The sequence below is a fragment of the Phycodurus eques genome, chromosome 6, assembly GCF_024500275.1.
Source record: "Phycodurus eques isolate BA_2022a chromosome 6, UOR_Pequ_1.1, whole genome shotgun sequence".
Lineage (NCBI taxonomy): Eukaryota > Metazoa > Chordata > Actinopteri > Syngnathiformes > Syngnathidae > Phycodurus > Phycodurus eques.
The window spans coordinates 17,958,310-17,983,458 of NC_084530.1; the positions used below are offsets into that span (position 1 = coordinate 17,958,310).

Here is a 25,149-nt window from a genome sequence, read left to right on the forward strand (position 1 = left end):
CTTTGGATTTCAATGTACGTAAGAACATCAAAAGAGTACTACCCTGACAACAGTACTCTTGACTTTAGCATTTTTTTTTTTTTTAAAGGAAAACATTTCCAATTTTCCAGGAAGGGGTGACATGTATTTTATTCGATAGCATCCCTAAATTGAAATCTGATGGAAATCCCTATTTAAAAAACATGGAAACTCATTTCAAAAGTTACAAAAAGATAGCCCCGAAGTAACTGTTCTCTGTCTGAAGTAGAATAATGTATTAGTGTAAATAAGGCTTTTAAAAACATGTCACTTTTCAAACATTTTTCCAGTGCGGCTCATACTCAGTACAAGGAAAATAACATTTTTATTGCTATCAGCTAGCGGAACCTCCACGTCTGTAGGCACTTTGGCGGCAGGAATGACGGATTTCATGTGTTCCACTGTCGACAGGAAGTCCAGCAATTAATTTACGGTCCATACATACGACGCAATATAATCCAGGCTTTCCCAAGCCTGTCATCGTCTCTTTGCAGTCACAAGATCCTAGCCTCTCTGTTTCTACGAGGGTAAGACTCGGCCACGATGATGTCGTCCGAATCGTCAGAGATGTCCAAGTCCTCCGAATAGGCGTCAAGGTCTCCCGCATCCAGCGCTGATTGGGTTAAACCAGAGACAAAGCAGATTGAAAAACGTAAATGACGAATGGAACACAAGTTCACACAATGTTCTCAGTGACCCCGTTTCAGGTCACAAGTGGCAACATATATGTGAATGATAGGTTCTTTCTTTTTCTACGAAAAATAGATTCGTAAATTAGCTGTTGACAGAAAACTGATATTATTAAACATTCATTGAGCGGCAGTATACATGTCCTGCCCACGCTGACGCCGACTCTGGAGCCAGGCCCGGAAGGCAAACTTTATTCGACTTTGCTAGGGCCATAAACGTCACGGCGAGTTAACGTTTCGGGCAAACAGGGCTCCGGTGAACGCCGGGAACACAGTGGAAATGTAGCCTTAACAATGCAAAAATAATAATAATAATTTCCCCATTAACCACAATTATTTACCTGTTCCATTCTATGTTCATTTTATTTTTGCAAATTCTCATGATTTTTTTAAACTCATTGAATGCTGTGGAGTGGCACGGTAGGGACTGGTTAGAGCGTCAGCCTCACAGTTCTGAGGACCGGGGTTCAATCCTCGGCCCCGCCTGCGTGGGGGGGGTTTGCATGTTCTCCCCGTGCCTGCGTGGGTTCTCTCCGGGCACTCCGGTTTCCTCCCACATCCCAAAAACATGCATCAATTGGGGTCTCTAAATTGCCCGTAGGTGTGAATGTGAGTGCGAATGGTTGTTGATTTGTACATGCCCTGCGATTGGCTAGCAACCAGTTTAGGGTGTACCCCACCTCCTGCCCGATGATAGCTGGGATAAGCTCCAGCACGCCCGCGACCCTAGTGAGGAGAAGCGGCTCAGAAAATGGATGGATGGATGAATGTTGTGGAAGTTTATACATGTCAACTGGAATCCAACCTTTTATTGACATTGGAAACCTATGTTTCTGGTGAAAGAAGAGAGTCGGCTCTTTTTTTTAGGTAGGTTTGGTGCTTATATCGTCACAGAAGACAATATTCTGTGGGTCTTGAAAAGTCAAAGTCTCAGTCAGAATATTCAAAAACAGCCAGAAGATATTAGCAATATGGGGAACTCTGCTTTGAAAACGGCATTTTCATTTTTATTAGTAGTATTGATTATTTTGGTATTTTTAGGAATGGACCTTAACTTGTAGCACTCATTGGAGTGAAAATTATTTGGTGACATCTTTAAAAAAAAATAATAATAATAATTTCCTGCAATTTATATGGTTTTATTAATCTTTTTCATGGAAATTATTTTTATTGGATTTTTTTAACCTCATGTTTTTTTAGCTATAGATAACATGTATGATTATAATCACTTACTTCTTAGTAATATTACTACCTGTGCAGTATTTTAAATGTTTTCTCCTATATGTTGATGATTTTTTTCAAACTAATTATGTCGACGTTTTCGTACATCCTGTCAGTTTTAGTACAGTGGAAAATGGTACGTAGCAAACTCATCTACCTGCCTGCGTGACTCGGGATCTCATTCGCTCCAATCAAGCACCCACAGAAAGCGACCCATGGACATGCGCAACTGCATTCATCAGACGCAAATGGTAATTTTCTCCCTCTAACCTTTAGAAGACGTTAGCGATCGATGAGTCCTGGAGACAGGCCGCGGCGCTTCCTCCTCGTCCGACCTCCTTTTAGCTGATGCAGCAGTTGTGTTGTTTTCAAACTCTGATGACGCTCCCCTTGGCAAATGGTTTACACATGTAAAGGACCCTGAGCTGTAACACACACAGGACTTTGTTGTAAAATAAAAGGGAATGAGTGTTTATTCAGGAGTGTGCAGGTGTGTCACCTCTGAGCGATGTGTTGAGTGCGAGCCAGGTGGCCCCTGAACGCAGCCTGGATGCTGACCAAGGAGAACTCATCCAGGGCTCCTCCATCCAGCAGATTGGTGCGATCCCCAACCTGAAGAGCCTTTGGAAAAAACAGTTTTTATTGACATTAGAGGTGCAACAATTAATCGACAACTTTTTTGATAATTGATTAATCGTTGCGATCCATTGTTTAACTTAAGATTGCCCGCATCCTCTAATTTCAGCCTCTGAACAGTAGATATTCTGAATGCAGACTGATTATCTTCCGTGTTTATTCAAAATAAAACATTTGCAAACATCTGCTTTGACTTTGGAAAACAATGATCAACATTTTCCCCTATTTTCTGACATGTTATGGGACAAACCGTACCTGAATCATAACCAACCTAAAGAAATTCACTTGCAGAACAATTTGTCCAAATTTGACTGAATTTCCATATTTTTAAAAATTTTGTCAAGAACATTAATGCGGGACAGTTACTGCAGTATATTTTGTAATTGGATAAAAACAATTCTGCATACTGTTCAATTGCACAACCTTCATAGTAACGACGACCTTCCCAACATGGCCGCCACGTAGGCACGACAATCAGCCGGACTGCCGTAGTGTTAATACCTATGCCCGGGAAGGTAAATAGAAGACGTTGTGTGAGGTCAAGTGACTTTCTTGTGTCGTTTGATTGGTGAACTCGACTTAAACGTCAGTCGCACTTAAATTGGATTGGCGCAAACAGCGCCCCATGCGGAAGTCGAAGTGGTAGTCTCGCGCACGAAATAGTTGATAAATAAGCAATAATTGATAAATAAAAGAAGCGAGCGACATTTTGATCATTATAACAGGGTAAAAGTACCGTTACTTCTTAGCAGTAGAACCAGGGGGAGTGTTTTTTCTGGTCTCGTCAACTCCTGTGACTTACCCAAAGCAAGTTCCGAGAGCACAGTCCCCGCCCCCCGAGTAAAAACTCATGAGATCTATACGATTCACGTAAATGGCCTATTTTGAATTCAAAGCAGCGAATTTCACCGAAAGGCGATTGATTTGCATGTATGAATTTTCTTCATGGTGGCCGTACTGGCAAGTAATGTCAGAGGTCGGATTCCCCCGGATTATGCCTTTTTTGATGGTACAGTTTTGCTGTGCAAGAGGGTAGTTTGAAATACTCCCTCTGCTTATTTTTTATTATTTTTATTTTATTTTTTTATTATTATGATGTTAGGCGGCACAGTGGACGACTGGTTAGAGCGTCAGCCTCACAGTTCTGAGGACCTGGGTTCAATCCCCGGTCCCGCCTGTGTGGAGTTTGCATGTTCTCCCCGTGCCTGCGTGGGTTTTCTCCGGGCACTCTGGTTTCCTCCCACATCCCAAAAACATGCATTAATTGGTGACTCTAAATTTCCCGTAGGTGTGACTGTGAGTGCGAATGGTTGTTTGTTTGTATGTTTGTGCCCTGCGATTGGCTGGCAACCAGTTCAGGGTGTACCCCGCCTCCTGCCCGATGACAGCTGGGATAGGCTCCAGCACGCCCGCGACCCTTGTGAGGAGAAGCGGCTCAGAAAATGGATGGATGCATATTATGATGTTTATTTAAAATGCAGCCGGACAGAAAAAGGTTTTAGGGGACAGACAAAGGGACAGAACGGACAAGGGGAATATGGGTGCGAAACAACGCAGAGCAATAATTAGTGTAGATATGTGACCATAAGTCACGTTACAAAAGTCAAATCATCTTCTTATTTGTGGACGGGAGGGACACCTGGTGAGGACATGCAACAACTAACCAATCGGACAAGATGAGAGTGGACCGAAAATGGCAGGACAGGATGTGGGAAATGAGCAAAGGAGCGCTACTGATGCGTGGTGTGGTGGGATGCTTTTATATTGTCTAAACACCTGTGAGAACCTGTGAGTTGATATGTTAATATAACCTGTGTTATTATTAGTGGTCCCAGCACAAGCAATTAAAGTCTATAGCATGTCTATGGAACTTATTAGTGAATCCTATCACATGCATGTTAGTTAACTGGTCTATGGAGTTGCTGTGCCCGCACATAGAGTCCCTCCACCAGTCCCAGAGGGAGGGGCATGGGTACAGGGCAAATGACATTATTTTCCATAGTTTCCTCGCAGCGCCACCTTGTGGTGTAATCTATTAATTTGTCTGAGATTTTGAAAAAGTTAGACTCATAGTTACATTTTTGAACATATAAAATAACTTCGAATTAATCACGTAGTAGAAGTAGCTCTCAGGTTCGAAAAGGTTGGTGAGAACAACATCACTCCCTCTCGTGTGATATTGATTGATTGATTGTCATTTATTTGGTTCTGTTTATCATGAAAAAAATACCAAATAAACAATAATAATCAACTAATCGACAGTAATCTGGGGGGCGGGGGGGGGGGGGGGATTCGCAATAAAATTTAATACAAAATACATTATATCCAGTTATCAGATTAATAGATGGCATAATCAATAGAATAATTGACTGTAAAATATCTGACAGTGATACACAAATGTTACATGTTAGCACATTTCTGGTTAATTATACCTTCAGCCATCTAGTGGAAGCATTTAATTGTTCTTCACGATACATCTCTAGCATAACTAGATGAACACAAATACAATATCTGTACCACACACATAATTTTTGGAACAAAGAAGTGAAATTGGATCATTTCAGCATTGCCAAGCGTCAAGAGTCAGGTTACATACCTGACTTTTGTACTTCCTCTTGTTTGTATGGATGTCTGGATCTGGCTTCAGACGTTCATGTTCCTCTTCCTCTTCTTTATCATCGTCATCTTCGTCCGCCTCGTCCTGAACTGTGCCAGCATCACAGGGATCATTTCTTTCCTCCTTTAGAGTTTGGACTAGTGTCCCCAGCTGCCTCAGCTCCTGTCTGAGAAACACCAATAGAAGCGCAATAAATCCAGTGTTTCACACTAATGGTTTTTAAAGGTGCAATGCCATCAAAACTCTTTGTTGTTTTTTCCTTATCTTTGATTTCCTTTTATTGGGTTTACAGGACAATTTGGGTAGGAAATGCCCAGGATGCACTTTTTCAAGAAATTCTAGTGGGTCTTTTCGCCTGGCAATTAAGACGGCTGGCTGGATTTCTCATTAATATTTGATATGTAAATAAGCTTTGCTTAGATTGGATCACTGTTTTCCTTAATATAAATATGAAAAAAAGATTGGTCCTCACAATTTCTGAGCGACAGTCTTGTGGCAGCCAAGCGTTCATAGCGACACTGCGTTAGATCCTTCGATGTTGGGTCTTACTATCACTGTGAAGCACAATTCACCAAGCGTTGGATTGCTCGCCCACTACTAAGGGAACGTGAGCTGAAATGACACTTGGCAACTCACACCCGCACAACTGATATTGTACTTTATCACTGTTATAAAACCATAAAGATATATAGAGATAGAGGAGCAATCAAGGAAGAATCAGATTGCTACAGAGAGGAGACGTGGGTGGGAAAAAAAAGGGGGGGTTATTTGGAGGCTCGTCCGCCGCTCCCATTCACGATGTAACCAGCGCGGTACATGCATCGCTCGCGTATATTTTGGCGACAATGACTGCAAGCTTCGCTATTTCACCCAAAATTACATACGTTATGAATAGTGTAGGGCATCGAGAATCGAGAACCGATTGGAACTGGGACTAACGTTCCGGTTCGCCCGGAATCATTCAAATTAAAAAAATTCAGTTTCCAGTTACGATACCTACTCCGACGACCCCGAAGAAGAAGTGGCAAATATCAACGAAGAAGCGGCGAAAACCAACGAAGAACGCACACGAAGACATGCTTGTGCCCAACGGCGGCGGCCAACAAAAGTGTGTCTTAACTTTGTTAAAATGAAGTGCAACACTTGGAATAAGATTATATTGTGCAAATTAAGATTATATTGTGCAAATTATATTGACGCGCTCCGAGCCTCAGCCTACACAGCGCGGAGCTTCAGTGAAGTCAACTCTCAGTCAAATAAGTGAAACAATAAAATACGTCTTTGCCAACATAGAGACAGCTAACAAGTTACACGGTTGGTTGCACTTTTGCACTGATAGTTTTTAGCGTTTATTTTAGTACTCAAACCAAAATAGGAGCCGATGACAGAAAAAAAAAAAGCTTAACATTGAGCCAAAACTTCACTGTAGCAAATTTACATCACATTGAATTGGGGCAAAATTCACAAACACTAACCTTGTGCCTCATCGGTGGGTAAGGAAAGGAATCAACGTTTTATAGCATTTGGTTTCGTCCATTAAAAAAATAAAATAAAATAAAAAGTAATCACCAGTGCCACCAGTTACTTTTCGTGCCAAAAAATGCTGAGTTCCGCTGTGTACCCATTTTTTTGTATGGCTTGGTAGCGGCCACTCGGCTAAGTCGGTCGCTCAAAACCCGTTAATGCACTTCCAAGTGTGTGTGGAAGCTTCAGTTTACGAAGTCATCTTCCACGAAATGGGCCCGAACACAGCACAATTGTAGTTCTGAAATGCTTGGGGAATTTCTACCAAGATAAATTAAAGCCATTTATTCCTCAACTCCTCTGCGTTTGACAGGTGATGTAAAGTTTAAGCTTTGCACAAGACGCTGTCGCTCAGCCATTTTTTCCGAGATGAATGGATAGGCAGTAATCACAAAATGGGCAGGTACTTGAATAAGAAGTAACTTATCTACTGTCGTTTTGCAAGCCTTATGACGTTTATTGGCTTTTGCATTCAATCGACAAACCTCATATATGTCCAAATTTAAACCATCTCACAGAATCATTTTTGACCTGTTATACAGTACTTCATACAGTGGAAAAATGGATTTTGACAGCATGGAACCTTTCTGGTCATGATAATTATATACTCAACACACACACACACTTTTATCAAACTACAACCAAGGATAAAATTTTTTTTTAGTACTTTTACACACCCTAATTCTTGTCGTGCTGAATTTAACGTATTTTGAGGGGGCGGGCTTGTCTCTCGCAAATGAGTGATGGTGAACGCCACCCCATACACTGCTGGGCTGATAGCGAGTACAGCTTTTGTTACCATAACGACCGGAAGCTAGGCGTTGAAACTAGCCGAGCGGCTTCCACTTGCGGAAGCAAAGCTCAAAATGTGGGGGAGAAAAAAGCAAGCGCCCGTAAAAACAAAAGAAGCATTTTCATTTGCGGAGGCAGCTCTTCATACACAATACTTCATGGCGCACACAGTGAACAAATTGCATAACACAAAGCACTTTTTCAGACACTATTTGTATACAAGGTATTAAGGTGTCCAAATACAAAACCTACTCGTACTGCCGTTGCTCTATTTCTAGTTGGCAACGCCATTGTTCAACCTCTTTTTCTTTTTCGCTCCTCAGCTGTTCCACTTCTTCCCTGCAAAAGGCAAGCACACACTATCCAAATGGAGGACAAGCTGACGGCACGTATGACGCGTACGACATCCGACGTACTGGTGTCGCCTTTGCTCTAGTTCTCGCTCGCTCGTCTGCTCCCTTCTCCAGCGTTCCAGTCGCTTTTCGAGCTCTTCTTTTTCCTTCCTCAACTCACCCACTTCATCGCTGCGGACAACAATACACACGTTAACCTCACCACTGAAATAATAACGCAGCAGCTTTAGCGTGTTAATAGTAATAGTAAATCTCCTGAAATTTCCTTCAGACTTTCAGTTCTTAGTCGGTGACTGTGAAAATCATTAAGTGTAAGGCCAGCATTAGGCTGGCGTGCTAGCTAATACTATTGATGATTCCTCGTAGTAATGGTGGGACCAAGAGTAGAAGTATAACAAGTATTACCGGTAGTAATAGTAGCACTCGTGGTCGCAGTAACAACAGTAGTACTAGTAGTTGTAGTGGCAGTGGTAATAGTAATATAGTAATAGTGGTACTAATATTGGGTGTATTAATAGTAGTAGTAGCAGTAGAAATTGTTACAGTGGTAGTAATATTAGCAATAGTACTAGCAGTAGTAATAGTAGTAGTTGGAGTTATCGTAGTAGTTGGAGTGATAGTAGTAGTAATAGTTATGTAGTTATAGTAGTAGTTAGGGATATTCAATTCCACTTATTTTCAGACCAATACCAATGTGAGTATTCACTTGAGTACTCATCAATACAAAGGACCGATACCACAAGTACTTTTTATACATCAAATTTTAATTAACACAATGACAGATAATAGTGAACAAATACCTCTTTCTTTCTGACACACACGATGACTCACTAAGTTGTGAAACTGACGCAGGGTAGTGCCAACTACTGGTGAGGAGGATTTACACAATGTCAGATTTGTTTTTGCCCAAGTATCGGGGTCTGGTATCGGCAAACTTCACGAGTGCCTGATACCTTGAATTAGGCTACTATCGGCCTGATACCTTCTACTGGTACTCGCCCATCCCTAGTAGTAGTAGTAGTAGTGATAGTAAAATACATAGAAGTAATAGTTTTAGTAGTATAAGTAGTAATAGTCAAAGACATAGAAATAATAGTTGTAGTAGTAATTGTACAAGAAGTCATTGGCTCTAATTAGACTGTGCAGGTCTATAAGAAATGCTAATGTTAGATGTGTGTGCACATATTCAACATACTGGTGCTGCCGTCGTGACTTTTCCTCCGCTTCTTCCTGTTGAGTCATCAGCCGTCTCACTTCCTCGCTGCAAAAACAATCATCACACGTTCAACACGGAGGAGGACAACCGACAAGACACTGGCGTCGACGACCTCACTCACTCTTTATTGGTCAGCGTCTCCTGCAACTGCATTGTCTCCGCCTCCAGTAGTTCCACACGTCCTCGCAGGGCCGACACGTCGTCCTCATCTGCGGTCTCCGTTCCCGCGTCCACGCTGTCCATGGGCGTGGTCTGGACTGCCAGGTCCAGAAGCTGACGTGGCATGGTCTGAACACCGCGGTGCACAAAGTTGGTGGGCGTGGTCTGACACGCCTGCTCCAATCGATTTCTTGCTTTCAATGCGTTTCTCTCTTCCAGCCTCTGATTGGACAGAGTGGGTGATGATGTCACACAATGCACACAAAGCTGTATTATTGTTTCAACAGGCCATCCATCCATTTTCTACCGCTTATCCGAGGTCAGGTCGCGGGGGCAGTAGTTTTAGCAGGGACGCCCAGACTTCCCCCTCCCCAGCCACTTCGTCCAGCTCTTCCGGGGGGATCCCGAGGCGTTTCCAGGGCAGCTGAAAGACATAGTCTCTCCAGCGTGTCCTGGGTTGTCCCCAGGGTCTCCTCCCGGTGGGACATGCTTGGAACACCTTACCGTGGAGGCGTCCCGGAGGGATCCAAATCAGATGCCTCAGCCACCTCATCTGGCTCTTCTCGATGTGGAAGAGCAGCGACTCTACTCTGAGATCCTCCCGGATGACCGAGCTTCTCACCCTATCTCTAAGGGAGAGCCAGGACACCCTGCGGAGGAAACTCATCCCAGCCGCTTCACACTCGGCTGCGAACTGCTCCAGTGAGAGTTGGAGATCACAGCTTGATGAATCCAACAGAACCACATCATCTGCAAAAAGCAGAGATGCAATACTGAGGCCACCAAACCGGACCCCCTCCACGCCTCGGCTGTGCCTTGAAATTCTGTCCATAAAAGTTATGAACAGAATCGTTGGACTCCGCCAGCCTTGGCGGAGTCCAACCCTCACCGGGAACGAGTCCGACTTACTGCCAGATATGCGGACCAAACTCTGACTCTGGTCGTATAGGGATCGAACAGCCCGTATCAGGGCGTTCGGTACCCCATACTCCCGAAGCACCCCCCAACAGGACTCTCCAAGGGACACGGTCGAACGCCTTCTCCAAGTCCACAAAACACATGTAGACTGGTTGGGCGAACTCCCATGCACCCTCGAGGACCCTGCCGAGGGTGTAGAGCTGGTCCTGTGTTCCATGGCCAGGACGAAAACCACACTGCTCCTCCTGAATCTGAGATTCGACTTCCAGACGGACCCTCCTCTCCAGCATCCCTGAATAGACCTTACCAGGGAAGCTGAGGAGTGTGATCCCCCTGTAGTTGGAACACACCCTCCGGTCCCCGTTCTTAAAAAGGGGGACCACCACCCCAGTCTGCCAATCCAGAGGCACTGTCCCCAATGTCCATGCGATGTTGCAGAGGGCAGATGTTTCAACAGGGCAAAACAGATATTCTCTCCAACAGGAACATTTCATTTTCACTTAGAGGACATAAACTGGAAAAGCAATCAAATATTTTTCAGATGGATTATTCCACCGATTATCTTCTTTTCCCTTCAGCTTGTCCCGTTAGGGGTTGCCACAGCGTGTCATCCTTTTCCATGTAAGCCATGGAAGCCATCTCCTGCATCCTCCTCTCAAACACCAACTGCCCTCATGTCTTCCCTCACTACATCTATCAAAGTTCGATTTAATCTTGCTCTCGCTCTCTTGCCTGGCAGTTTCCTCATCCTCAGCATCCTTCTACCAATATACTCACTATCCCTCCTCTGGATCTGTCCAAACCATCGAAGTCTGTTCTCTCTAACTTTGTCTCCAAAACATCTAACCTTGGCTGTCCCTCTGATGAGCTCATTTCTAATTTTAGCCAACCTGGTCACTCAGAGACCGAACCTCAACATCTTCATTTCCGCCACTTCCAGCTCTGTTTCCTGTTGTCTCTTCAGTGCCACTGTCTCTAATCCGTACATCATGGCTGGCCTCACCACTGTCTAATAAACTTTGCCCTTCATCCTAGCAGAAACTCTTCTGTCATACCTGACACATTCCTCCACCCTTTCCAACCTGCTTGGATCCATTTCTGCACTTCCTTACCACACTCACCAGAGCGCTGGACTGTTGACCCCAAGTATTTAAAGTTGCTATCTCTTCTCCTTTTAGCCTCACTCTTCCCCCGCCAACCCTCTCATTTATGCACATATATTGTTTTACTTTGGCTAATCTTCATTCCTCTCATTTCCAGTGCATGCCTCCATCTTTCTAACTGTTCCTCCACCTGTCCCCTGCTTTCACAGCAGATCACTATGTCATCTGCGAACATCATGGTCCATGGGGATTCCAGTCTCACCTCATCTGTCAGCCTATCCATCACCACTGCAAACAGGAAGGGGCTCAGGGCTGATCCTTGATGCAGTCCCACCTCCACCATAAATTCCTCGGTCACACTACCAGCACACCTTACCACTATTCTGCTGCCCTCATATATGTCCTGTATAATTCCAAAATACTTCCACTCCAGACTTCCTCATGCAGTACCACAGTTCCTCTGTGGCTACTGTCACAGAGCTTTCTCTAGATCTACGTAGACACAATGTAGCTCCTTCTGACCTTCTTTTACTTTTCTAAAACCCCAATTCCAATGAAGTTGTGACATTGTGTTAAACATAAATAAAAACAGTATACAATGATTTGCAAATCACGTTCCACCTATATTTAATTGAATACACTACAAAGACAAGATATTTATATTTTTGAAATCATTGTATTCTGTTTTTATTTACGTTTAACACAACATTCCAACTTCATTGGAATTGGGGTTGTATCAAGAACTTGATGGGCAGAAATGCATCTGTGGTACTCCTTCTAGGCATGAAACCATACTTTTGCTTGCAAATACTCACATGCACTCACATGCTGCACTATTTGCATATACTGGCCACTCATGCCAGAGTAGCATCTGCTCCATTTGCACACTGATTGAGGAGTATCTGTAACATTTGCACAACCAACATTGTCCCAGATGATCGCACTACTCGTCACTTTAAACCGCATACTGTCCTTGAAGTCTCAGCGCCCTTTGCACAATGGTCATTGCACCAGACTATTGCAATATTAGTAATTCGAACTGCTCTAAGTGCTAGAGGACTCTGCATCTTTTTGCACAATTGTTTTTTGTCAATGTCTTTATGTCCCCAAAGTTTTCTGTAAATTGACTGTCTGTTGTACTAGAGCGGCTCCAACTACCGGAGACAAATTCCTTGTGTGTTATGGACATACTTGGCAAATAAAGATGATTCTGATTCTGATTCTGATCTGTCCTGAGTCTAGCCTCCACTACTCTTTCCCATAACTTCATTGTGTGGCTTATCAACTTTATTCCTCCATAGTTCCCACAGCTCTACACATCACCATTGTTCTTAAAATGGGCACCAGCACATTTTTCCTCCATTTCCTCTCTCACCTGCTAGTTCTTCATCCTCTTTAGTGCCTTTCTAACTTCCCCTTTACTAATCATTGCCACTTCCTGGTCCACCACATTTGCCTCTTCTACTCTCCCTTCTCTCTCATTTTCCTCAGTCATCAATTCCTCGAAGTATTCTTTCCATCTATCCAGCACACTACCGGCACCAGTCCACACATTTCCATCTCTATCCTTATTCACCCTAACCTGCTGCACATCCTTCCCATCTCTATCCCTGTGTCTGGCCAACCTGTATAGATCTTTTTCTCCTTCTTTAGTGTCCAACCTGGCATACATGTCATCATATGCCTCTTGTTTGGCCTTTGATAATATCTATGACTTTGCAACTTTGTGGCTTTAAAAGGTGAGCCCTGCGCTATTGAGTGGCGTGTGGGTCATCGATACCTTAAACAAAAATTGGCTTCCAAACCAACCTTTCCCCACTTCTTTTCCCTAATTAAACATTACATTTATAGATAATTTTGAAAAGGTATTTGTGATTATATACTTTTTTTTATTTCAGTCAAAATGTTTTAGGTAAATTGCCTGTTTGAATAAAGTATATTTTTAATGACAGTTCCAACTCACCTTCTCCAGTTCAAGCAGTCTCCTCAAGAGCCTGTATTTGCTCCACTCTTTGTAACCTACAACACACACACACACACACACACACACACACGCATTTTATCAATATTAACAAAGATTATTATTTAGAGCAATTCATAACATACAGCTGAACCTCTCAAGTCGAACATGATCTGTTCCGGGACTTCCAAAGTAATGTTTTAAAGGGACATATTGACTAAAATGAAAATGTTTTAATACAGTATCTTGTATAGAAATAGTTGGGTCTCTGGCGTGCTTGTCTACCCGTGAAGTGACAAATTAAACTAAGTAAATACATCTTATGCTAGCCAGCTATTTCCAAAGATGAGCAAGCTGTTCTGAATTTTGCCGTATTGTAACATAACAGCATGGCTACTTTACATAATCTCGCCCCCACACGAGTTTCTTCCTATACCCATGATTTAGCCATTTTCAAGCGACAACTGGACTACGGTACATGCAAAACACTTTGATGGACAAAGCTAAACAGAGCTTATATATTATTGGATGTACATGCACCTTCCTCTGTACCTAGTTGTCATGGTAACAAATATAAATAACTGAATTAAAATATGAGGATGAATTATTCATTAATATTATCATGAACTCTTAATTGGTCAATTGATTTATAAATAATATAATATTTGTCAAATGAAAGTGTACATATGTAATAATTGGTTATTTTAATTTAAATTACATAGTTAAAAAATTATATATAAACATATATATATCATGAATGAGAAATGACTTCAAGTATTTTATCCTGGCATTTTTTAATACACATTGATTTTATTAAATAATTGGTCAATATTTTACTTTTTTTCTTCTTTTTTTTAAGCTCATTCCTTTTAAAAAATAAAATGTTTGCCCACCCCTGCATATGGTATTCTTGATTTGTACTGAATAAGTATGAATTGTAGAATTACAAATGGAGTGTAGAATTACAAGATGAAGTGTGCAGCGAAAAAATCCACCACATAGAACGGAACTCCTTCATGTATGATGTTACAGCGTCCATTTTATTGAATGTGTGAAAACCTTTGATGCCAGAGGCGGGGCTCTCTGTGTCCAGCTCCTCCCTCAGCGAGGCATTGTCCAGCTGCAGCTGCTTGAGGTCCTCGGACAGACGCAGCACGGTGGAACTTAGCGCCTTCTGCTGCCTACGGAACACTCTACTCTCTGACATGCCACTGAAATAAAAAAGGAAAAAAACAGGCAATAGAGGACCAATTTCAATTGAATTCATTCATTATGACTAATTTTTATATAAATAATTTATTTCATGATCATGTCCCCTTGCTATTTATGGGGGTCTGGCAAAAGCCCACGGGTAATTGATGACCCCCCCACCCCCCACCCCTAAAATGGTTTAGAATTGTCGATAGATGCCACAAAATGGTGACAGAGTACTGTTTTCTATTAGACAGGGCAATTCAATGTTTGTCCAGATTATTTAACTTTTTTTTTTTTTAATTGAACCTTTTGCACATCATAGTTTTAAGACCTAATTATTCAACTTTATATTGTTTTTTGAAGTATTTTTATCACCTTGTTTCAGGTACATCTGTTCAGTTATATTAGCTAAGTAATTGTTTGATATTTTATCTTATTGATTTTGTTTCTACATCTTAAGTTATTTTGGGGGAACACTGAAAATGTGTAATTTAAAACCAATAAACACCATTAAAAATTTAAATTAAAAATTGTTAATTGTTTTTCAATTGGTAATAAAATCCTAATTTATATTAGAAATAATTGAAACAAATGATATTGATGTTCTTTACTAATTGGGAAATGAAAGTAAATCTTTATATTTGAATGTAAGCACAATTGGCATCAAAAACAACAAACCATATGGAAAATAAGAAATAAACAATAAGAAATCCCCATAAAGGTTGTATATTTAAAAAAATGAATAACTTCAGTGATGGTAACAATTCTATAAGCACACCCCATGAAATTCTGCATAATAATAATCATAATAATATATTAGCAAATATATTATTAAAATCTTTAATTATGATTTCTAAAATAGTGTTGATAATTATTAAATATTATTATAAAGATTAAGCTAACTCAAGGACTCACAATGAATTGTAAGTAATAGCAATTGTCTAATAAATGCCCAGTGCTCTCTGCAGGTAACTAAACACCCACCCACAGTATGTATGACAGTTAAGAATGTCAAAAAGTGTGACATTTGCCATCAGCCACCCATTTTATCTTTTACCACTAAAGAGCGAGTAGTTTTACTGTATTTTAGTCTAAGTTAATGATGTTTTATGCTTGCAATAACAAAAGCACACTAAAGTAGCATTATGGTGTTATACAGGAGGCAAACCTCTTCTCTGAATCTTCCAAAAGCAACTTCAGTCTCTGGATCTGAAAGATGAAGAGTCATGTCCCATCGATGCATTAATGTGTCCCAATACTTTTATCCATATTGTGTGTGACAGAGGCCATTTCTATTTACCTCTTCAAAATAGTTCTTCACAGTCATCCTCATCTCCTGGAGGTTGGTGGCCCTCAACTCACTCTGCAGGTTACTGGGGTATAAAATGTAATATTGTTCTTAATATTAGCATAAAAAAAGCAAGTGCCGTAAGACATTACCCGATGGCGTTCTCCCTCTCTCGACACTGCTGCTCCAGCTTCAGTATTCTCTGCTTCAGCCCGTTTGCCACCTGCGTGCATGGACTCCATTTTGATTTAGGATTCATTTTAATTACAAAAAAAAAAAAAAAAAAAAAAAAAAAAAAATAAGCCAATTTCCACACATTACACTCACCACACTGCCCTCATGCTTCTTGTCAACCAAGCTGCGAATGTACTCGGACCTCTGTGGAGAGATGCGTTAAAAGGCTTGCCACTCTATTACGTCTCTTTGTGATAAATGAAATTTTAGTTACAAGTGAGACTACCCCCAAAATGCCCCAGGTAGAAAAAAGACAAAATCCCATTTAATTGCACAAATTAAAATAATACTACAATAAAACGCCCAAAAACTGCTTAGTTTAAAACAGGACTACCATAAATCCCGCCAAAGTAGCGCATGTTAAAATAATACCATTGTAAATCTATAATAAATAAAGTTGCGCAGCTAAAACTAAGAACACTGTAAATGCCGCCCAAAGTTGCAAATGTTGAAATAAGACAACCATAAAATCCCCAAAAGTTGCTTAGTTTAAAACTAAACTACCGTAAAACCCCAAAACTTGCACAGGGTAAAATAAGACTAGATTAAGTTCACCAAAAGTTGTGCAAGTTAAAATAACAGTACCGTAAAACCCATATAAATTGATCCGGTTAAAATTATACTACCATACAGTAAATCACACCAACATTCCCACGTTAAAATAAAAATAATGTAAATCTCCAAGACGTTGCGCAGCTAAAAATAAGATCAACTTAAATTCCCAGAAAGTTGCAAATGTTAAAATAACATTAGTGTAAAACTCAAAACAGTTGTGCAGGTTAAAATGTGACTACCGTAAACCCCACCAAAAGTTGATATTTTAAAAATAAGACTCCCATAAATTCCCCAAAAGATGCACAGGTTAAGAAAAAACTATCATGAATCCCCAAGAAGTTGCCCATCTAAAAAAAAAAAAAAGATACCGTAAATCATCCCCGCGCCCCCAAAATTGCACAGATTAAAACGACACTACTGTAAATCCCCAAAGGTTACGCATGTCAAAATAATACTACAGTAGACTCCAGTTTTTACGTTCTAAGCAACTGATTTTGTTCCAAAAACTGCACCTAAAAATGCAATTACATTCGTGGGATCCAGGAGTTCCTCCAGCTGCTTCTCTCTTTTCGCGTTGTCCTCCTCCAGACGCCGAAGTTTTACTTTCATCTTCTGGTTGTCAGACTTCTGCTCTTGGAGACTCTGCAGGCCATCAATGGTGACAAGTTATATCAGACACACACAGAATTGTACTGACAGGTGTGCCTCAAATGTTTTTAACAAATAAGGTGACCAAAATAATTACAAAAAAATGAAGTGTCAGCAGAGCGTTAAGTTGAATCTCATTAAATAGCGGAAGTGTACCTAATAAAGTGGTCGAGAAAACAACCACTCATTAATTTAGCATTAGGGGAAGTGCAAAACCACATCCTATTAGCATGTGCTTTTCACGGCTGTTACATCTTCTGAAGCGCTAATTTTGCGGGATCTCTACATGAAAGAGAGTCTTTTTCCCTGTCCTTTCTTTGCCGTGTAAGGCAATAGAGTTCATTAAAATTTCACCCCAAATATGTGAGTTTTACCTTCTTAAGGAGCGTGATCTCATTATGCATTTCCTCCTTCTCTCTGGCAGCTGTAAGGAAGCCAGGGCAAAAATGAAGGGACTCATATCGCACACAGTCGCGACCGCTCACGCTTCCCAACGGACCGAGGCCTCCGCTTACCGTTGGGAGCCGTGTGATGATGTTGCCTGGTGGCCAAGGTGTGCCTTGGAAACTCTGGTGTCATGTCCCACTCCAATCTTAGATCTAAAAAATAACAAAAGGATGAAGAAAAGTTGTGGCGGTTTGGACTATCGTAAATCCTTGAACATTACCTCAGGTTAATGTGGAATAACCAGTAGGGGCCCAAAAAGTTGCATGTTAAAATAAGACTACCATAAATTTCCCAAAAGTGTAGCAGGTTAAAATAAGACGATCATAAATCCCCAAAAAATTGGGAGGGTGAAAACATCCATCCAGCCATCCATTTGCTGAGCCGCTTCTCCTCACTAGGGTCGCGGGTGTGCTGGAGCCTATCCCAGCTATCATCGGGCAGGAGGCGGGGTACACCCTGAACTGGTTGACAGCCAATCGCAGGGCACATACAAACAAACAACCATTCGCACTCACAGTCACACCTACGGGCAATTTAGAGTCTCCAATTAATGCGTGTTTTTGGGATGTGTGAGGAAACCGGAGTGCCCGGAGAAAACCCACGCAGCCACGGGGAGAACATGCAAACTCCACACAGGTGGGGCCGAGGATTGAACCCCGGTCAATCCCCAAAAGTGGCACAAGTGTAAACAAGACTCCTTTAAATCCCCATAAAGTTTCTTCATTTAAAATAAATCCACCAAAAGCTGCACAGCTGAAATAAAAGTACCATAAATCACTCAAAGGTTGCACCGATTAAAAATAAAAGACTACCATAAATACCCCAACAGGCCTGCATGTTGAAATAAGACTACTGTAAATTCCCCCCAAAAGTTGCTCCATTTAAAATAAACCAAACATAAATCACAGAAAGGTTGCTCAGGTTAAATTACTACTACCATAAATCCCAAAGAGGTTGATCACTATAAGACTACCATAAATCTCCCAAAAGTTGTGCAGGTTGAAATACGACTACCGTAAATCCACCTAAAATTGTGCAAGTTAAAGTACGACGACCGAAAATTCCCCAAAAGTAGCAAAGGTTAAAAAAGACCACTGTAAATCCTCCAAAAGTTGCATGGGTTAAAACAAGACTATCATAAATATCCCCTAAAGTTGCAGTTTAAAATAAGACTACTGTGTCATCATCGTGACTGGCAACACAAACAACAAAGAAAGAGGGTGCAAGTCCCGCCGTGGGAGCTCCACTGGTGTTGTGAACATTTACCGTGATGGTTGCTGAGGGACGTGAAGCGAGCCGAGCCAGTCTCCCCGCCGGGAGTGTCGCAGAGGGACGTCCTCGGCAGCTTCCAGGCCGACACCGCTGCTTTCCTGGGGTTCACGTTCAGGCTGGAAAGGTATGGGGACCCTGCGTGAGAAAGCGTGGAAATTCGCTACATTTTCAGTTTACATTCTAGTTAAAAAAAAAATAAAGTGGAAGAGGACTCACTGAGAGCATGAGGCGGCTTCCCTGGTTTCTTCTTTGGTGTCTGAACGAAACCAACAGCACAAGAATGAATTGAAATGATACATTTGCATATAAAGAGGAATTACATTGTGAATTATGTGCTTTACCTTTTTCAAATAATCACCAGAGTACGAGAAGCCATTGTCGGGCTGAATTGCAAAGAGAAGTGCATTAGTAGCAGCATCTTCAGCATAATCAGTGGTGCGGCAATACATAACGTGGGAATAACCCCACAAAAAAACACCAGTCACACACAATGGATGGATGAGAGCATACATGCACTTCTTTTTAATTCAATATTAAAAAGGGTTCCTATATTTTTATTTTGTAATTAAGTGTATAGCGGCATGGTGGCCTCACAGTTCTGAGGACCCGGGTTCAATCTCCGGCCCCGCCTGTGTGGAGTTTGCATGTTCCTGCGTGGGTTTTCTGCGGGCACTCCGGTTTCTTCCCATATGCCAAAAAGATGCATTAATTGGTGACTCTAAAATTGCCCGTAGATGTGACTGTGAGTGTGAATGGTTGTTTGTTTGTATGTGCCCTGCGATTGGCTGGCAACCAGTTCAGGGTGTACCCCGCCTCCTGCGCGATGACAGCTGGGATAGGCTACAGCACGCCCGCGACCCTAGTGAGGAGAAGCGGCTCAGAAAATGGATGGATGAAATTTAGTGTATAATACATTAGTACTTTGATTTATGAGTTTCATTTATTCAGTGACCGGCACGGTGAACGACTGGTTAGAGCGTCTGCCTCACAGTTCTGAGGACTGGGGTTCAAATCCCGGCCCCGCCTGTGTGCAGTTTGCATGTTCTCCCTGTGCCTGCGTGGGTTTTCTCCGGGCTCTCCGGTTTCCTCCCACATCCCAAAAACATGCATGGCAGGTTAATTGAAGACTCTAAATTGCCCGGAAGTCGAATGTGAGTGTGAATGGTTGTTTGTTTAAATGTGCCCCGTGATTGGCTGGCAACCAGTTCAGGGTGTAACCCACCTCCTGTCCGAAGATAGCTGGGATAGGCTCCAGCACTCCCGCGACCCTTGTGAGGATAAGCGGCTCGGAAAATGGATGGATGGATTTGTTCCGTGACCATGTTCGCGGCTTACATCAACTTTCCCCATTGAAATGAATGGAAATGCTATTAATCTGTCCCAGCCCCCCCGAAAGCACACATTTTGTAACATGTTTTTTAATAAGAAAAACAGTATTCTATAGTATTGTACAGTGTAAAAACATATACTGTAGTAATAACATGATTAAATAGAATGTAATTAATTAAACGGTTTTAGCAACATTTTTTGCTTTAATTCAGTGGGGTTTGTGCTGCTCTTCCTGGTGTCTGCGCCTTGTCCACCAAGGGGCAATATATCACAAACAGAAAACATACGTAGACTTCATCATGGAACAGGAAGACCATAGCAACTAACCTGCATCAATATTAGTCATTTTTTGCAGAGCATAGCAAATATATGCCTGTGGTTATTGTTACAGTATATACTGTAGTCTGTCTCTATGCATTGCTGCATAGATATGCAAAGTGAAATTCTCTTTATGTTTTAGTTTTACATTAAACTTTAACTAGGGGTGGAAAGACAAGTTGAAGCAAGCACATTTGGCCTCTTTTTTGAAGAACTCCTTGCGTCCAAAGTGCACACAGCACACTCAGGGAGGACAAAATAAGAGTCAGGGCTAGAAAAAAAAGCTCACTCAGAAATAAAATTTTGCTCGCACCACAAAGCGAAAACACTTGAAAATCTCGAAAATTTGGGGAAATGTATAAGTCAAGTTAGCAATGGCGGCACGATGGACGACTGGTTAGAGCGTCAGCCTCACAGTTCTTGGGACTGGGGTTCAATCCCCGCCCCACCTGTGTGGAGTTTGCATGTTCTCCCCGTGCCTGCGTGGGTTTTCTCCAGGCCCTCTGGTTTCCTCCCACATCCCAGAAACATGCATAAATTGGAGACTCTAAATTGCCCCTTGGTGTGAACGCGAGTACAAATGGTTGTTTGTTTGTATGTGCCCTGCGATTGGCTGGTAACCAGTTCAGGGTGTACCCTGCCTCCTGCCCGATGATAGCTGGGATAGGCTACAGCACGCCCGCGACCCTCGTGAGAAGCGGCTGAGGTGGAATGGATGGAAGTTAGCAATGTATATGATTTTTAAAAAATGCATGTAAATACTTCACAAAAAAAGTGATTATTTTAGCCAGGGAAACTGTGATTAAGGTTCCACAGAAAAAAATCGCAAGTAGGTGAGAGTGCAAATAGGCGAGGTTAAGTACACAGTTGAGGTGGTTGAGTGGAGCATCATGAAACAACATACTAACTCACCAACATCTCGCAGTCTTCATCCGTCGGGATGTCGCTCGCCCCCGCTGACATGTTGGCGGCCGACGAGGGTGCGCGTTAGGCGGACATGTCAGCCTGTGGCGGCGCTCGCGTGGACTGGAGATATGAGGAGTGGACTGCCGCAGACATACAGGGTGACAATAAGGCATCGGAACGACCTTTTATACAAATGGTGCACCCCAACATAAACCCAGAAAAAAATTATACGTCAGTTTACGATGACGTCACGTATTCTTCCGGGTGGCAAAAGCCGAATCTTAACGATGGCACACTAGTAAACAAACCGCTTCATATCATTTGACCAAGGCAGAGTGATTGAAAAACAGAATAATTTGCTTGAATGACAGATTTTCTTGATGGTATGGTACAGGTAGTCTTCTTCTCTGCCACTTAACTAAAGCGTCAGTTGAAACAAAAACGCCATGAGAGGTTCTCGTAATTTAGATTTCAACAGGTATATTGAGTCAAAAATAGACGCGACTGACTACCGTTGAGCTGAACTAAAAACGATGGGGAAAAACGTGCTTCATTTGGGCTTGTTTCACCAGATATTGCCCAGAAAGTTTCGGGTTTTTTCCGTTTCAATTTCCTTAAAAAAAATAATCAAAATTAAGCCACCAAAACCTGTGGGTGAGGAGGATCAATTGAGTGCTGTCAATAGTCATACAAATAAGATTGCAAGACTGCCTGGAGGCATCGTCGCCACTTTTAAAGGGTCAAACTGGAAACAAACCTCCATCATCAGGTTTGTGGAAGACATTTTCTCACAGGTATGTATTGAATCTTTGGTCGGGTAGTCTTAAGTAATTTTGCAAAACATCATGGCCAGCTTGCAAGCTAACATCAGCTCTGAAGCACGCTACCATTAGAGCTTTAAAGGTCCAATGCCATCAATATCCATCCATCCATCCATTTTCTGAGCCGCTTCTCCTCACGAGGGTCGCGGGCGTGCTGGAGCCTATCCCAGCTGTCATCGGGCAGGAAGCGGGGTACACCCTGAACTGATTGCCAGCCAATCGCGGGGCACATAGAAACAAACAACCATTCGCACTCACAGTCATGCCTACGGGCAATTTAGAGTCTCCAATTAATGCATGTTTTTGGGATGTGGGAGGAAACCGGAGTGCCCGGAGAAAACCCACGCAGGCACGGGGAGAACATGCAAACTCCACACAGGCGGGGCCGGGGATTGAACCTGCGTCCTCAGAACTGTGAGGCTGACGCTCTAACCAGTCGTCCACCGTGCCGCCTGCCATCAATATGTTGTTTTTTAATCATCTTTTTAATCTGGTTTGCAAAATAATTTGGGTTAATAATTCCCAGGATGCCCTTTTTCAAGCTATTCTATTTAGTCTTTTTGTTTGGTTGTATTTACATGGTTTGGTGGCGGCAGCCCAGCTGCATCGCTCTCTCCAAACTCGGAAATGCGCCCAAACACAGTACAATTCTGCTTCTGAAATGCTTAAGAATTTCTCCAATATACATACATCCATCCATTTTCTGAGCCGCTTCTCCTCACTAGGGTCGCGGGCGTGCTGGAGCCTATCCCAGCTGTCATCGGGCAGGAGGCGGGGTACACCCTGAACTGGTTGCCAGCCAATCGCAGGGCACATACAAACAAACAACCATTCGCACTCACAGTCACACCTACGGGCAATTTAGAGTCTCCAATTTATGCATGTTTTTGGGATGTGGGGGGAAACTGGAGTGCCCGGAGAAAACCCACGCAGGCACGGGGAGAACATGCAAACTCCACACAGTCGGGGCCGGGGATTGAACCCGGGTCCTCAGAACTGTGAGGCTGACGCTCTTACCAGTCGTCCACCGTGCCGCCTTCTCCAATATAAATCGATGCAATTTATTCCTCAACTCCTCTAAATTTGGCAGGTGATGCGAAGTTTAAGCTTTGCACATGACACAGCCGCGTTGTCACTCAGCCATTTTTCGTGAGATGATTGGGAGGCTAGCAACCATGAAGTGGGCCGGTACTTGAATATTAATTGGTGAAATGTCGGCGATTTCAAATCCACTGGTTTTGCAAGAGGCTCTGTGCTAAAAGGCTATTGTATTCAGTCGACAAACCGCATAGATGTTAAACTTAACCAGCTCAGACTCATCTTGACCTATGTTATTCACAAAACTGGAAACTTTTGAATTTTGATGGAATGGGACCTTTAAAAAAAAGTCTGCCATTAATCCGTGCAACAGAAAAGTCAATGATCATGTTAACTATGTCCTAATTTCCCAGACATGTATTTTTTGAATGAAGTTACCCATTGAAATGTAAACTATGGTCGTCATTCTGCCTCCCAAGCAATTTACCTCACGTAACATATTTTCGACTGACGCTACACACATTTTCAAACTACGAGAAGATGCCTAAAATCATCATCATTCAAGCCATTTCCTCAGGTTTCTCAATCAATCAGCCTTGGACAAATGACACGCTATGGGCTTGTTGACTATGAGAATACTTGAACTGTTGCCACCCGGAAGCGATGTGACGTCACGGTTATATGGCGAAAGAAGGTCAGAGCAAACATGACGTCACTTTCTGACATCACACTGATTTGTTTCTTATCTTTTGTTGTCTACAGGTGATAGTTTTGACATTGTGTTGTAAAAAAAATATTTTAAAAGAAAGGTTGACTATACCTTCGTTGGTAGTCTTCATTTTCTTGTTTAATCTCATAACAGTTCAGTAGCATGGCTAACGTTTAGCCATTCCCTTTAAATGGACTGCAGCGTCGGGATTAGCATTAGCATTAGCACTGGCAGACCGACCGGCCGTCCCCGCTTACTTGGCGTCACGTCCGCGTTCTCCGGTCAGGCGCTGCCGGTGTGCTGGCGACATCGCGTCTCCAAGTTACGGTTACTTGTTCTTGTCTCGACGAAGAGGTTACTTGTTTCACATCGGGTCGTCTAGCAACCAGGCGAGCGGAGAAAGATGCACGGGAAAATCGGCGAGTAAACCGGAAACGAAACAACCGCGCCTGGAGAATAAAAGTATTAACACGCAATGCTAATGTCAAACCTTTGAGTCCTAGTGTGTAGATATTGATTACTATTATTTCAGTATATATTATTTAAGTTTGAAAAATATTTAAACAGTAGTAAACAAATGCATATATGGAACATTTTGTTAACTGACGCTTATCGTGAAAGGCACGCGTTTGTACAACGTTTTCTAGCTTGAGGGTACAGCTTCCGCTTCACAATGTTTTTTTTATCATTGGTCAACAACACTAAAAAGGCGGGTCTTAAAGTGTTTTCCTCCAATAGAATGAGAGCAAAGCACAACCGCTCTGGGTGATCCTGTGGGAATTTGAAAAGAAATACAAGATACAGTCAGAAACTCCCAATTTTTGACTCGAATTCGTCCATGAACCCTTAACTATGAAAGTTATGAGTATGGCAACAATTTATTTATACTACAGATGCACGCATGCGCGCGCGTGTGTGTCTGTAGAGTTGCATTTAAAGTTTTAAAAATGTACTTTTGGCATGTGACCTAGCGTGTTCCTCCTAAGTGGATGCAACCCAGTGTCGCCTCATGTTTCTGACTCTCACAGTGTATTTGTACAGGTGTTGGACCCCCCCGAGCCACACGCACACACGTACGCACACACAAACCAGCAAAGTTTAGCTCAGGCTGAACAAATCCTTTGCAGATCAGATGTCATTTTTCTGCCAAGAAAGACACACAAAAAAAGGCTTGACTCGTCATA

General features: G+C 42.3%; 1 protein-coding gene across 2 annotated transcripts; it reads right to left on the reverse strand.

Annotated features, from left to right (window-relative positions):
- iqce (IQ motif containing E) lies at positions 1–24,380 on the reverse strand. 2 transcript variants are annotated; one of them, XM_061680381.1, is made up of 22 exons: positions 24,223–24,380; positions 21,404–21,537; positions 19,186–19,227; positions 19,061–19,100; positions 18,839–18,979; positions 17,641–17,724; positions 17,500–17,549; positions 17,006–17,119; positions 16,016–16,066; positions 15,841–15,911; positions 15,701–15,773; positions 15,569–15,609; positions 14,266–14,417; positions 13,210–13,265; positions 9,188–9,447; positions 9,046–9,111; positions 7,914–8,021; positions 7,750–7,836; positions 5,161–5,347; positions 2,428–2,549; positions 2,199–2,353; positions 1–631 (listed from the first exon to the last, which is right to left on the reverse strand). In XM_061680381.1, the coding sequence occupies exons 2-22, from the start codon at positions 21,452–21,454 to the stop codon at positions 513–515; spliced, it is 2,070 nt and encodes a 689-aa protein (XP_061536365.1). In that variant the 5' UTR covers positions 21,455–21,537; positions 24,223–24,380; the 3' UTR covers positions 1–512. The 2 variants fall into 2 exon arrangements, with proteins under 2 accessions (XP_061536365.1, XP_061536364.1); XM_061680380.1 differs by having other exon boundaries at positions 24,077–24,380.
- Positions 24,381–25,149: the final 769 nt, after the last annotated feature.